Raw genomic sequence first — 13,086 nt, forward strand, 5'->3', positions numbered from 1 at the left:
TTCTGACCTTTTAGTCCCATACGCACCAGCACGTACCTTGAGATCCTCGGGCAGAGGTCTGTTGTCTGTTCCAGAGTCTCGACTGAAAACTAAAGGGGACAGAGCGTTTGCTGTCAGGGCCCCGAGGCTCTGGAACAGCCTGCCCGAGGAAATCAGGTCGGCTGAGTCAGTGAACTCTTTTAAGTCCCTTCTTAAAACATACTTTTATAGGAGAGCTTTTCCCGATCTTATTTGACTTTATTTTATCCCTTTTATTTTATTGTATTTTACTAATTTTATATTAAATTTTCATGCTCTTATCTTTTTTTTGTATTATTCTTTACACTTGTTAAAGCACTTTGTAACTTGTTTTTGAAAAGTGCTCTACAAATAAGGATTATTATTATTATTATTGGTCTTGACTCTTGGTCTCGACTGCTCTCAGCTCCTAAAAGTCTTGGTCTTGTCTCGGTTTCGATAAACTCTGGTCTTGGTCTTGACTTGGTCTCGGTTTGAGCGGCCTTGACTACAACACTATATGCTACGATCTGAACTTATAATGAATACACTAACATTAGCACTAATCAAACCTTAACCGAACAGTGGTGTAGGCTAAGATCAGAATGTTTTTTTGTGAAACAGCTGAATCTCAATTAACTATTTGTAGGCAGATAATCGAAATCAAGTGTAACCTGTAAATATATTAGTATACTAACATTATACTATTTAATGTTATAATATTTATTAATACACTAATTTATACCTTTACTCCTCCATGTATTTTGTTTATCAAATGGTCAGAAATAACAAGAAAATGCAGATTTTGGTCATAAGGTAATTCATTGCCTTTACTGTATGCGTACCAATCATCCTTACTGTCCTGCAAAGTCACCCCCCAAAGGCCCATTCTGAGCCAGGAAAACCCTGCTAGCCTAGCAACATGTAGGCTACAAACAACCCATCATGCAATGCTCTCTGTCGGAGACAATCAAAAAGTCTGATGTAGTATAAGTAATTGCCTACTCCCTGATAATAATACAATCCCTGCTTTTTCATACAGGATTTTCAGTAAAACATACTCTCTTATATTCGGACCAATATGGTATTTTTAGAATGCCATATTGACTGTGCAGCACCACTTTCCATATGCATGCTCATCCATAAATCCATAAGGAAAAAGGGGGGCACTAATACTAGTACACATTCCCATGTAGTGCTACAAGCCACTTTTGAGTCTTTGAGTGGCTGGCACCAGCATTTTTCCCCCAATGTTCAATTCACAATAAATAACTGCTGTCACATCTCAAGTGTCTGAGTCTGTATGTGTGAACAGGGTTCACTGCACCTCTGGCTCGTGGTTAATGTAGAGACCACAGAGACCAGTTTGTCTGATCTGTGTGTATTTATTCTGATGCCAGTTAATTTACACAGATTATGTTCCAGTGTTTGCGTAAAACAAATGGCTGCGCAGCTGCATAGCACTACAGTCATTTGGTCCTTGTTATGTGAGAGAGGAAGGCATGAGCATGTGTAAAATTTTACAGGGCTGTAACTTCAAATTGGGAGTTTAAAGAACTAGAATTCTTTTAGTAGGAAAAATAGCTGTTAAATGGCCCAGGAAGCACACCTGTTTTATTTTAAAAAGAAATCATGCCCTTTTTGCTCTCAGATAACATTGTTTCACTATGTTCAGTGAAATATCTTGTCAAAACACCCGAGAGCTACTTCCTAAGAATCAGTGACAGAAAGAGAAACAGCAATGTTTCCATATGCAAGCTCAGGCTAGCTTAAAATGGCCCGTCCAAACATACTGGGTAGAAATCTCATGGAAAACATCAAGACTGGAACAAAAACCTTGAAGTCAAAGCCACGGTAGAACGGTCTCCAAATGAAACTAGCAGTATTTCTCCAGTTGAAAATGCAGCTTACAAGTCAGCTCATGTAAGACATAGTGAGAGTTACTGAATAAGTACATACACAAGAGATAATGAAGGGCTTTTGAAACTAAAGAGGTGGCATGTGATACAATGGACCACATGAGTTTTATGTAACAATCCCCTCTGCCAAATCAGACATACTGATGATAGACAGAAATGTATCCTTCATCCTGAAAATATTTTCCTCAATAAAGGTTTACAATTTCACAAACAGGAAACAAAAAGGACCTTAACAAGTTTGAATGCTCGTGCAGATACTTTATCTCAGTAAACTAATTGTTGATACTGAAAAAGGTGTACTTTAACAGACCAGGATGCGAGTGTCTAACTTATTATGTCAGGTAGGCCAGTCTCCCTCAAAGGACACAGGAAACACAAGGGGCTTTGGAAGAAGACAAAATAAATAGCCAGGTTTTTTTAGGTCAGAATTCATTCAGCAGATATTATGACAAGGGCTAAAAGCAAGTGTCTGTGCCCAGTATGTGTTCAGGGGTTAGGAGAAAGAATGGAGTGAAAGGAGGCTCAAGATGTGTAAACTGGTTAAGTAATGTGATTACTCTTTCGAATTTTAAGTATTATCTGAAGGCAAATATGCCACCACTTAAATGTTTACCTTTCGATGCAATAATGAAATATTAATAATAACTATCATAAATGCTTTTGTTTAGAGTATCATAGCTACTATAAAAGGACAGCCGGTAGCCTAAGTTCCTCTTGTTTCATGTGATTATCCACTATTACAAATTCTCTGAAAAGCAAGATGAGGGTGTTCAGACGTTATTTTTGATGGCTGATAATGTTTCAGCCAGTATTTAGTGCTGATCTTCAAAAAGCCTCAGAAATAGCATCTTCCTAATCGACACTTAAACTGCACTGAAACCTGGAGGACCATAGTCCGGTGTATCTGGCAATTGTCCAAGCGAAACTTTCAAAGCCATAAAGGAAATCCAATAACTTTATCTTTAAGCTTTTCAACGCTTGTTCCTCTGCAGCAGATATGGCAAAATAAGCCAACTGTTGTCAAACAACTAACCAAATTACAATATGAAAAGAAAATGAATAGCCTATTCATTACAGTGCTTTTTCAAAGTAGAGCAGTCAAGTGCATTGTTGAGCTGAAACTTTGCTGAGCCACAGTGTGAACAAAGGTTTTTAGTAATAAAGTAGGGTCTACTTTAGTAATACAGAACAGAGGGTTCCTTATGGCTATACACATACAGCCATATGCCAAAGTTAAAAAATATGCAAAAATATTGTCTATAGACATATTATCTATTTCTGAATCAAAGTGGCCCCGTGGCAGAAAGTATGCCACTACCTCCTCATCAGCACTGATAAAAATCAGAGCTGTGTTATGCAACCTCCACTGCATTTTATAAGGCTTTAGGAGAAAAGTGACAACCAACATTACAAATCACTTTTGATTAAGTTGAGTAAATTGGTTAGGTGGTAGGTATGCTCAGACTGATGCTTGAGGCATTCAGGTGGATCGCCAGAGGCAACACTGTGAAGGATGAAAACCACATCTATATTCTGAAAATACAATCATTAACAAAACACAGCCAACAGATCATTACTACTCCCAAAAGAGAAGGAAAGAAGGTGTAATCCAAACACACAACATGAAAGATGCTCTCTGGGATGCTTTTTCAAAGCTGGAATTATTTGTTCCGTGAACAAGGTAAACAGCAAATAGAAAGTTAAAAATATTAACTTTTTTTTTTATTACTGTAATTATGCAATCCCGTTGGAAACAAAGAAGCAATACTAGTAAATTATGTAACAAGACTTTTGTAGTAGACTTTTGGGCAAGTACAATGATGTTTGAGTCAGTATGGAAGTCAGAACGCTTTGTATGAAATGAGCCACGTTTCCACCAAAAGTACCCGGGACTTTTTAGTGCTCGGATCTATTTTCAAGGAACTAAAAGGTTCCTTTAGCCCATTGTTGTGTGCGTTTCCACGTTGGTCTAAAGACCTGCGAATATCAGGCAAATTAACCAGCTTACGTAGGCCTATACGGTGTACAAAGTGATGCACAGGCATTATTATTTAGTAACCATGCACCATGAGTAAAATTTATAAATGAACATCAGATTTGATTGGATAATGAAAAACTATAGGCCATGCTTGACCATTAAAAACAGCTTTTGTGTGGGAGTATAATGAAGAGGCACATGATTCAAGTTTGTTACAAATTTAATAACAAACTGGATAAAACCATCAAGTTCATAAATTAACTCAAGCACAGAGAAAGCAACACAAACATAAAATTGCGACAGTTTGGAAGGAAATTCACTGCAAGGCAAGCCCCAACCCCCCCCCCCAAAGAACCGGTACTTTCAGAACGTACTAACCTCGAGCAGGGACTTTTTGGCGGGTAAAAAAAGACCCTAGAACTATATATAGACCCAGGTCCCTGCGGTGGAAACACAGAGTTCCTCCACAGGTTCCTAGTTCCGGGGTATAGTTCCTGTGGTGGAAACCCAGCTTTTGAGTGTGTTATTATGCTTCTTTTTTAACAATTAAACATGTTAACAGTATAACATACCTTATAAGTCTTTGGTTTTGTTGCGACACTGATAAATAACTTTTGGAGGGAGGGACAGTAAAAGCTGTCTTGGGGCCAGTAAGTTTCAAAGCCACTGGCCCGGTGGGGACAGTTGCAAAACAGTTCAACGTTGAGCCCTGACCATTTAGATAGCCAAATTAATTTGTGAAATATGTGAATAAATAAACTCAGCTTTAACAGTTGAGCAAATTTACAGCACAAACCATGTCAGTGAAATATGAGGGCAAAAAAATTACAAAAAACTAAATAATCGTTCAATAGGCCTAATCGTAATCACGATGAAAGGTTCAAATGTGATTTTGATTTTAGGTGAAATCGTCCAGCCCTACCTTCAACTAACCTTCAGTAATGTTCCGAAAACTCAAATCAAAGTCTTTCTAGGTGTTCCAATTCAGCAGAGCCCTGAATGAGCAACAGGATGGCAAATATGAAATGAAATTGCTGTTTAAGGGCACGGATATTAATGATTTTCCACAAAATGTAATAAAAAAGATATTGAATAAACACAAAGCTCTTCAGGTGCTTTGATCCCCTAAGGAAAGCCTAATGACTAACACTTTTATGCTTGGACGGGTTGCTCTCCAAACGATCAAGGAACAATTAAATGTTTCATTTTATATACTAGGTGGGAAGAGACACTTTTGGTTTTCTTTCAGTTGCATTTAGACTTTCTGTCAAATGGAACATTAATCTGAGGCATGTTCAGAAGGAAAAATCTATGTGTCTGCATGACAGTATATTAAATAATGATCTGCCATAGGCCTATATCACAATATACAATGACAACTTCAGAATTATTCAACGAATTTAAAACTATTTACACAACCCAACAGAGGCAATGTGGTGTGTCAAACCACCTCACACCTGTGATGTCTGAGAGACATGAATAAGACTGTGTCTTTATGCATCTGGGGAAAAAAATCTGCAGTATGCAAATAGCATAAATCCCCTTACCTCTGGTCTTTTGAAATAAATCTTAAACATCTGGCAAAATACAAGATTCTCTGGTATTATGCATAATAATAAACACATAGCCAAAACATTCATCATTTAAGTCATTTATTATTCCCTGGTTCAAGATTCACAAATGTGACTAATTGGTCTACTGTTTAATGTTATTGGAAAATTGTTGTTGGACTAGACAAGACATCTTCTGGTCATTGACACTTTTATAAGTTTACTAACACTTTTATACACTTAAATCTAAAAATTATCAACAGGTTACATTTTTTGTTTACCAAAACAAGCAGGTTTGCAGACAGATTATCTACGCTGGGTAGACTGCCAATGAATGGAGTGGAACATCACAACAGGGCCTCATTTACACAAAGGCACCTGAGGAGGCGCAAAGACAGTCTAGACCAGAGGTATTAGAACAGAGTACCTAGAAACACACTTGGGAAAGCTGAACAGCCCGACCAGTCTGATTAGCTATCCACTTCTTTTGTTTTGAATATTTCTAGGCTGCAACCAGTGCTGGCAAGGCAGCTGAAGCAGCAAGACCGGGTCAGGAAGGGATAGCTGTAGCTAATGAAGAAAGAGATGCAAGAGGAGGAGCCGCCAATATGCTGCAGTAGGAGAGCCAGCTAGAGCAGAAGCAACAGTTGAGGTTGACAGCAAACACAGGTCAGGAGAGAACAGCTGTTTCTCAGGCCTCATTTCTGTTCTTCACTGTATAAACTTTGTTATTTGCTTAACATTAAGCAGTGGAGCTGTAGCCTATTTATCAGTTACACAGGCTATTTGTAACAAAGTACATGGTAATTAAATATCTTATATTTAGTATTATTTAGACAACTAATTTAAGAATGTGAGCGAGAGGTGAGCAATTTGAGTAGTGGGGGGTGAAATCTGAGTTGGGTGTGGAGTGATACTGAGTGATACAACTCGTATTTTGGATTTGTTCAACCTCCATTCCGTTTCCACAGCAGCAGGTGAGCCGCATGTGGAGGAGGCTTGTTGTGAATGATGGAGCCTATTGAAACCATCAAGACTTAGGTGGTACCGAATGACACCAAGACCAACAGGTGTGTTCACTGTTGCTTTACCTGTGAAAAGTGTTAATAATTTCACGCAAATAATAATTAATAGATGTTGAGTGCAATGGGTTATTGCTTTCTCTTCAAAATTACACTTGAATGAGCCAGGTTGTCCAATTGATGAATACAATTCCTCCCTGCGCCCTTTCCTTGCATCGTGTCTCTGCTGGGATGAGCTAAGATGTGAGTAAGAGATATGAGTGAGGGAATCGAGGATGAATGTGCATGCATTCCCTCAGTTCAGAGAGAGGCCGGTGTGTTTACCTGAGGTGTAGGCCTCTTGTGTATACATGTGTTTTTTATACTTTGACGTAAATGATGATGTGTGTTTCAAAGTCAAGAATGAACTTTTAATTTCAGCCAACATGGGCAAGAAGTCCTTAAAATGTTCGGAATAATGGAAATTTAAACATCTAAATTTCTCCGCTGGGGAAGAGCACATGAAAGCTCCAGAACAGCTATGAGTAGAGGAAAAATCTACTCACATTTGAATGATTTTCAACCCATTCATATTAATTCTAAAACATTTTTAATAATTTGTATGTTGTTATTAATGTTATAACAACTACATTAAGATAAAGTAACAATAAGATAAACCTTTACTGATCCCAAGAGGGGGAAAATCAGCTGTTGCAGCTGCACAAGGACAGATAAAGTGAGAGAAGTAAAACAAAGATTTATTTTTTATAAATGTGATAACATTATTTTGCAACACTAACAAGACCAACGTTAACAGTTAAATCAGTTATTAATTATGTTAATGTTTACTTACATCTCAAATGAACAATTTGAAGCAAATCAATTAACCTTTTTAATTGTTAGTTACAAGTCGTTTATTTGGACGTCACCTCAGTATGTTACTTGTAATAAACATAATAAGTTAGCGGTAGAGTCCTTAGGTACAGTGGGGAGAACAAGAATTTGATACACTGCTGATTTTGCAGGTTTTCCTACTTACAAAGCATGTAGAGGTCTGTCATTTTTATCATAGGTACACTTCAACTGCGAGAGACAAAATGAGAAAAAGAAATCCAGGAAATCACATAGTAGGATTTTTACAGAATTTATTTGTAAATTATGGTGGAAAATAAGTATTTGGTCACCCACAAACAAGCAAGATTTCTGGCTCTCACAGACCTGTAACTTCTTCTTTAAGAAACTCTTCTGTCCTCCACTCGTTACCTGGATTAATGGCACCTGTTTGAACTCGTTATCTGTATAAAAGACACATGTCCACAGCCTCAAACAGTCAGACGCCAAACTCAACCATGGCCAAGACCAAAGAGCTGTCGAAGGACACCAGGAAGAAAATTGTAGACCTGCACCAGGCTGGGAAGAGTGAATCTACAATAGGCAAGCAGGTTGGTGTGAATAAATCAACTGTGGGAGCAATTGTAAGAAAATGGAAGACATACAAGACCATTGATAATCTCCCTCAATCTGGGGCTCCACGCAAGATCTCATCCCGTGGGGTCAAAATGATCATGAGAACGGTGAGCAAAAATCCCAGAACTACACGGAGGGACCTGATTAATGACCTGCAGAGATCTGGGACCAAAGTAACAAAGGCTACCATCAGTAACACACTACGCCGAGAGAGACTCAAATCCTGCAGTGCCAGGTGTGTCCCCCTGCTTAAGCCAGTACATGTCCAGGCCTGTCTGAAGTTTGCCAGAGAGCAGATGGATGATCCAGAAGAGGATTGGGAGAATATCATGTGGTCAGATGAAACAAAAATAGAACTTTTTGGTAAAACTCAACTCGTCGTGTTTGGAGGAAGAAGAACGCATCCCAAGAACACCATACCTACTGTGAAGCATGGGGGAGGAAACATCATGCTTTGGGGCTGTTTTTCTGCAAAGGGGACAGGAAAACTGATCCATGTTAAGGAAAGAATGAAGGGGGCCATGTATCGTGAGATTTTAAGCCGAAACCTCCTTCCATCAGTGAGAGCCTTGAAAATGGAACGTGGCTGGGTCTTCCAGCATGACAATGATCCCAAACACACTGCTCGGGCAACGAAGGACTGGCTCCGTAAAAAGCATTTCAAGGTCCTGGAGTGGGCTAGCCAGTCTACAGACCTCAACCATAGAAGATTTGTGGAGGGAGTTGAAAGTCCGTGTTGCCCAGCGACAGCCCCAAAACATCACTGCTCTAGAGGAGATCTGCATGGAGGAATGGGCCAAAATACCAGCTACAGTTTGTACAAACCTGGTGAAGACTTACAGCAAACGTTTGACCTCTGTCATTGCCAACAAAGGTTATTTTACAAAGTGTTGAGTTGAAACTCTTTTTTTTCTCATTTTGTCTCTTAGTTGAAGTGTACCTATGATGAAAATTACAGACCTCATCTTTCTAAGTAGGGGAACTTGCACAATCAGTGGCTGACTAAATACTTTTTGGCCCCACTGTAACAATGTTTAAAACGTTTTGATAATAGTCCCTATTCACAGCCTAGACTATGAGAATAAATCGGCCTAAATGCTGTCTCACTGTTTGTCTCTTTCTCCCACACACACACTTATGCACCCATGCCCGTTGTTGTTATCTCTCCCCCATCCGATCCTCCCTCACTTGGCAGAACTTCTTGGGCATTTATGCTTCTTCTGCTGTTCTACTTCTATCGTTGAAATACATAGCTGTAGCTCGTGAAGTGACAGCCTGCTTATCAACACACGTTTAAACAATCGGCATAACGGGACCACAGCTTCGATTCTCTTAATTACTATTGAAGCCCAGAAAATGAAATTCGGGCCAGCCCTAGTATTTTGTGGATATCTTGTGCCACATCACCCAGAGGACTAACATAAGCAAAGAGCATTTCATTCCAGCACTGACAAAAGAGCCAGCAGACCTACACACACACACGGCAACACTTGAGCCCTGTGCCCATACACTGTTTTGGATGATGATGGCTTTCCCCAGTACTGTTGCAGCAGAGAGGCTGTCCTCTACAGCTGTAGACATAACTTTAATAACACAGCAGAGTGCTCCACCTATTTTCCCCTCTTATTTTAGAACACACACACCAACTTCTGGTTTTATAAAAACCACTGATGTTGGTAAGTAAATTACACTACAGACAGAAGATCAAATGCATGCAGTTAACTTTTTTTAAGTGGAAATGCTGCGTAATAATTACAGTTTTCTTTGCGCTTTATTAACCTTAAAGACCAGTTTGGTCCACTGCCAGTTATGCTTCATATCACAGATCAGTGGAGTAAGAGCCTGAAAATAGCGCCCCTTTTCTATTTATTCAATGGAGAATCTTTTTTCAACTAAGAATCGATTCTGAATCAAAATTTAAAAATCTCATCCCTACAACTGACTGGACCTTGAGGTCAAACTGACTTCTCTAATGAGGTACTCTGTCTTGAAATGTGGGACTTGAAAGATCCAACCCCCAAATGCAGGGATTGTTGACACAATTTCACATTAGCTTCATGTATGAAGAGATGTATCACAGTTTCCACAGCACACCTGTATAGTGATTAAATGCTTGGCACCCAGCTGACCATGTATGCTGTCACAGAACAAGTCAAACAGAGTCTGCTTTTTTTTAAGTTTGATATGTTACATTTCCGGATCCAAAATACTACTACTAATCCTACTTACTTGTTTCTCAGGACCTGCCAGGCTGCCTCGATGTCCGCATACAGGTTCTTCTCAGAAGGCTTGCCAGTGCTGACTCCGTAGCCTGAGTAATCGTAGGAGAAGACGTTGCAGTTGATCCTGGAGCCGAGGCCGATGTAAAAACTGCACATCTGTCCCAGGTCCACGGCGTTGCCGTGGGAAAACAGCAGGGTGTACCGACTGTTCGGGGCGCAACGCACAAACATGCACCCGACCCGGTTCCCCCGGCTGCTTCTGGTGGTAAAAACTTCCACTGCATCGAGCTCTCGCTGGGAGTATTGCCAGTCTGCCCGCTCGGTCAAATGTAAGCTAGATACCCCGTTAGCGTCGGTGTGCACAGAGTACGTCGGCTCCGGGGGGAGGAAAGCTAGCTTGGCCGCGATGCGACTGGGACAGGGCGGACAACAGAACAGCCAGCATAGTTCACCGAGAGAAAACCCATTCATCCTGGGACCTTGTTCGGGCATTTAGGCACGGAGTCAACCGGTTAACTCTGCTGAAACAAACTGACAGTTCTCTTTTGGCTTCAAGTCCTATTTATTTCACATAAACAGACTTCAACGAGCTGTGCTGAATGACAGGTGGTGGCTTTGCAGCTAACGCGCTAGCCGGTAGCTATCAACAAAACTCAGACTTCATCTAGATTACAGATGAACTAACACGCCACATTTAAATTCATATTATTCAACACACAACAGTGCAGCGACTGGTCTAGAAGAACACCGTCCTTGTAACACATTAATTGCTAAATGATATGGTTTGTTGCTAATGCATTGTAAGAAAGGGAATGTACACTTATCTAGAATGGAGACAACCTGACTTCCGGTACAACCGGATATCCTATTTGGTAGGGATTGGACGCATAGACATATAAGAGATAGACGCCCTATCGACCGCTACCGCCTACTGGCGCGGGCGAGCCGTGGGGCCACCATCTTGAACCGGTCACCCGCTCCGCTCAGAGTAATCTGTTTGGCAGGTGCAATGAGCTGTCAGCGCATTTAATTAATCATACTCATCATAACTGATTTTCACCCCGGGTTTTTTTGCTGCAAAGGTCATACATGTAGCTATGAACCAGGATACATGGTTCGGCGTATTTTAATATTCATAGTGGGCAAAACAGTAATAGAATATTCTGATATATGATAAAGTGACCAGACGTCCGAAATCAAAAGTGGGAACATAATCCCCGAAAAGGGGGAAAACGGGGACATTTCCAGTTTGACTATCAAATTTTTTCTATTTTAAATTAATACTATTACTTCTATACAGAGTTTCTTTCTGTATTTAGCCAGGGACAGGCAGCCAAAAACGGGGACTGTCCCTGAAGCCGGGGACGTCTGGTCACCCTATGATATGATGTAGGCCATGATAGGTATTTTGCAAATCACACACTATAAATATGATAGAGAAGCAGAAACAGATAGTGAGAGTAAAGTCAGATATTTTAATATTTTGAACCAATACAATATATGATTAATAAACAAACAATATATGATTAAATTATATTAGTCTACTTGAAGCTTTTTATATTTGTCCCTCTCTGTCACACACACACACTGTACTAACACGTTCTTCTGCATCCATCTCCTCCCAGGCCTTGACATTCAGCAGCCCAACACACACACAGACACACACGTAAGCTTTGCATGAGCTAAAACCCCTGAAAGAGGACTGTTTTGCAGAGCTTCTTTCTCGTGCTCCCTTTCTGCAGTTCAAGAGAGGTGAGTTTGACAATGTGCAGCCTTATCCTGAGAAACACAGACACAACCAATGACAACAAGTCAGAATGATGGTTGTCGGATGCCAAACTGTGTCTCCCCAAGCAGAAAAACATCCTGCGTTCCAATCTCCTCTCGGACGATGCGTGTGACTGTCGACACCTTAGGAGCTTGCACTGTTGAAGCTCGGCGCATCACCCTCTCTGCAGCACCTTATTATAATAATGATAATAAAAACATAATACATTATATTTATATAGTGCTTTACACAGTGCTCAAAGACACTTTACAGAACAGAGAAAATAAGAGCAATGCAACCTTAATATACAAATATGGAATATGATTTATCAAGTCTCAGTTCATAGCCGGGTGAACACAGGCCGGTGCAGTAAACATAGCCTAGCTAGCTGGCTACGATTTCAGTACAGTAATATCAAAGATCCAACTCTCTGGTAATATTCTATTCACAAAATACAACCAATAGTACGGTAATGTTAAATCTTACTTGTGAAAAGTAATCCCCTGAGCCCGCTCTGGCATCTTGCTTTCTTCAGCTGCGCAACTGGGAGTACGACCGGTTCAAGATGGCGGCCGCATTTCTTGCACCCAGTGGCCAATAGGGCGTCTACCTCTATACATGTCTATGATTGGACGCTCGATACTGACGTGTCGATGCTGTGTCGAGATCCCGAAGCGCAGTGTAGTGAACAACGGTGTGGATTTGTGCATTTTACATTGAATAAATTTGGAGCTACCCTAAATTCCTTTCTCCTCCCCAGAGAAGAAGGGGAGGGGTCAAAGTTGCTTTCTCTAAGTGCTATCCCGACCATAAAACTGGCACCTTTTTGATTCCGAAGCTGATAACGCGGGGCCTGACTGTTAAACTGACAAAGGGACACGAGCCAGCCATTGGCATCTCCCTGAACAGCCTATCAAAACTGGCCCCCACACACACGTTTCCGTGGCAACTGACCTTATTCTTTGTTTTATTACCACATCAAAAAGGAAAACCCTTCTCACCCAAGTGTGACATGTTCCAGACACTGAACTTTGGATGACAAAGGACTGCAGTCTCCAAACACTCAAAGCATTTAATTAAATCTTTAGTTACCTGATTACGTTTGCCTCTATTTGAGTAGTTATGTTAACTGTTGTTGCTATCTGTTGTTGATATTAGTGCTGAAAAGAAGTTACTTGTGCAAT

The 13,086-nt window shown here is 40.3% G+C and overlaps 1 protein-coding gene across 1 annotated transcript in view; it reads right to left on the reverse strand.

Moving 5' to 3' along the window:
- The window catches only part of abhd17c (abhydrolase domain containing 17C, depalmitoylase), a 34,101-nt gene extending 23,102 nt beyond the window's left edge, over nucleotides 1-10,999 (reverse strand). The window contains exon 1 of the mRNA XM_046073647.1: nucleotides 10,142-10,999. Within this exon, the coding sequence (XP_045929603.1) occupies nucleotides 10,142-10,626 (485 nt within the window). The 5' untranslated portion in view covers nucleotides 10,627-10,999. The remainder of the gene's footprint in view (nucleotides 1-10,141) is intronic.
- Nucleotides 11,000-13,086: the final 2,087 nt, after the last annotated feature.

This window comes from Micropterus dolomieu, linkage group LG17, assembly GCF_021292245.1.
Source record: "Micropterus dolomieu isolate WLL.071019.BEF.003 ecotype Adirondacks linkage group LG17, ASM2129224v1, whole genome shotgun sequence".
NCBI classification, from domain to species: Eukaryota; Metazoa; Chordata; class Actinopteri; order Centrarchiformes; family Centrarchidae; genus Micropterus; species Micropterus dolomieu.